This window comes from Triticum urartu, chromosome 3 (genome assembly GCF_003073215.2).
Source record: "Triticum urartu cultivar G1812 chromosome 3, Tu2.1, whole genome shotgun sequence".
Lineage (NCBI taxonomy): Eukaryota > Viridiplantae > Streptophyta > Magnoliopsida > Poales > Poaceae > Triticum > Triticum urartu.
The window spans coordinates 710,629,101-710,631,855 of record NC_053024.1 but is presented as its reverse complement, the minus strand read 5'-3'; the positions used below and the strand labels follow the sequence as shown (position 1 = coordinate 710,631,855).

The following is a 2,755-nucleotide window of genomic DNA, read 5'->3' as shown; positions in this document are numbered from 1 at the left end:
ATGTATGTTCCTATTCCAATATACTAGGTAATTACCCCGCGCGTTGCTGCGGAAATATAAAGATTAATTACAGACGACTTACATATGAGGGAAAAGATCTAAATCAAAAGCTACTAATTTTAATATATAAATATTCCGTACTTGCATTATGTGTAAATCAGGGCATTTTACAAACTTTTGGAAGTAAATAAATTAAATAATTATCTAATCTACTACATATGACCAGTGACAAAAATAAACATATTGGTATGGTTTGAGTGGGCTTAAAAAAATATTAGAGTATGGTGAAGTGGGATGCTTGCATGTTGAGAGAATTAATGATAATGAAATAAGGTTTGCATGGGCTGAAAATATTGTTAATGGATGCTGACGTGGCACACTTGGTGAGGTGGATGGCATGCATGTTGAGAGAATTAGAAGTATTGCATGGTATGAAAAATATTGTTAGTCGATGCTGACGTGGCACACTTGGAGAGGTGGATGGCTTGCATGTTGAGAGAATTAGAAATAGTGGGGGATCAACTATTTAGATATTATATATCTGTTAAATCTTACCGAGCCTAATGAGATACAATGATAAATTGCCCTACTACTAATTAGTCCGTGGAAGACAACCTAGACTTACAGATTAGTACTCCCTCCGTCCCATAATATAATACGTTTTTGCAAGGTAAAATAGCTTGTAAAAATATCTTACATTATGGAACGAAGGGAGTAAAGAAAAGAGGCCGAAACATACTATTTTTCTTTGTTGAACGCATCACAGTTTAGTAACTACAACACCAGCTTTCCTCCTCCAGCTAAGACCCCTCTTTTTTTTTTCAGGGTGAGCTAAGACCCCTCTCTGACCACACGAGCACATGACACAAATGGTATGGTGGTTCACAATTTGACATCGCTATCCAACCCTATCTTTAAGCTGAAGCATGGATGCATCGTCCTCATAAAACCGCGTGTGTATGGTTCAACTACCGATCGATCACATCCCCCTTACGCTACACCGCGTGTCTATAAATACATGCGCTGCATGCTTTGCCTTCCCATCCAGTCATCCTCAGCTACTTCACCACAGAACCAACCAGTAGTCAATTAAGCAGCATTTGACCATGGCGCCCAAGCAGCTCCCCGCTGTCCTCCTCGCCACCTGCGCCACCCTCCTGGCCCTCGCCGCGCCATTGCTCGCCGGCGACCCCGACATGCTGCAGGACTTCTGCGTCGCCGACTACAAATCCCTTGACGGCCGTAAGTTCTGCTAGCTCTTCCATCCATACTCTCGTGCGCACATGCATAGATCACGCCTGAACTGAAAGTAATGCATGCATGTCTATATGTGTGCAGCACTGCGGCTAAACGGGTTCCCATGCAAGAGGCCGGAGAACGTGACCGCGGACGACTTCTTCTCGGCCGCGCTGGCATTCCCGGGCAACACCGGCAACCCGGTCGGCTCCATGGTGACGGCGGCGAACGTGGAGAAGCTCCCGGGGCTCAACACGCTGGGCGTCTCCCTGTCCCGCGTGGACTACGCGCCGTGGGGCGTGAACCCGCCGCACACCCACCCACGTGCCACCGAGATCATCTACGTGCTTGAGGGCTCCCTCGACGTCGGATTCGTCACCACTGCCGGCAAGCTCTTCGCCCGCACCGTCTGCAAGGGTGAGCTTTTCGTCTTCCCCCGCGGCCTCGTCCACTACCAGAAGAACAACGGCGGTGCGCCGGCCATGGCGATCACGGCATTCAACAGTCAGCTGCCGGGCACGCAGTCCCTTGCCGTGGCGATGTTCGGTGCCTCGCCACCGGTGCCCACCGACGTGCTAGCCAGAGCGCTCCAGATCGACGGCGGCCTGGTGGAGGCCATCAAGTCCAAGTTCCCAACAAAGTAACTAGCCATGCATGCATGAGGTTAGTTGGGTCGGCTCTACGTGCGTACGTGCTGCTAATAATGACGAGGACCACGTAAAAGTGCAGTTTTAATTCATTTGCTTGACAAAATATCTTTTGTACAGTATATTCTGATTCTTTTGTGTCGGTGCCTGTTTACTGAAGGGTCTCGCCGGTTTTACTGTTAATTGTTGCCTTTTGTTCACGAACGACCTACCGGTAACTAATCTGTATGTGTCCATTATTGCTGAAAATGAATGTGCATTATTGCTTTAATTTTCATGGTTTTTCTTTTGTGAATAGAAACAGATTTATTACAAAGTTTCATTGGAAGTACAAAGCACCTCCGTAATAAAAAATATTTCCTCCATTCCTTTATATAAGGTGTATTTGTTTTTTTGATAAAATTTCATAATGTAAGATGCATTCTTTCTAACTCCTCATAATTTCATTTTTAGCCCTCCATAACAAGGAAAGTATCTCCTTAATTTTCTTATTGTCCGTATCTCTTCTTGTAGCAAAAGAAGGAAAGAATCTCTCTCTCGACTGCATGTATCTACTACTTTCCTCGGCTTACTGATTTGCTTGCCACAAACCAAAATTTTTGCTACGGGTAATTTTGTCTTAACATGTCTATAATTATGTGCCTTGGTCACCGTGATAAAAATAATACATCTTACATAAAGGAACAGAGGGAGTACATCAAGGATTATGAACCACCGAACGACCAATGTCGTTGCCAGAACGAGCTGCCACTGTGCCGTTGTCGTTCCTCTCGTACCAGAGTCGTCCTGACCATGTCGATGAAAGTCGGGAATTCTTCATCCACATACCCTTAAGGACCAGCGCTCCGGAGCCACAGTCGTCCCCGTTGAAT

The 2,755-nt window shown here is 45.8% G+C and overlaps 1 protein-coding gene across 1 annotated transcript; it reads left to right on the top strand.

Moving 5' to 3' along the window:
• Positions 1–1,001: 1,001 nt before the first annotated feature.
• On the top strand, positions 1,002–2,160 carry LOC125546108 (germin-like protein 1-3). The gene is made up of 2 exons (XM_048710251.1): positions 1,002–1,242; positions 1,339–2,160. The coding sequence occupies exons 1-2, from the start codon at positions 1,107–1,109 to the stop codon at positions 1,878–1,880; spliced, it is 678 nt and encodes a 225-aa protein (XP_048566208.1). The 5' UTR covers positions 1,002–1,106; the 3' UTR covers positions 1,881–2,160.
• The last annotated feature ends 595 nt before the right edge of the window (positions 2,161–2,755 follow it).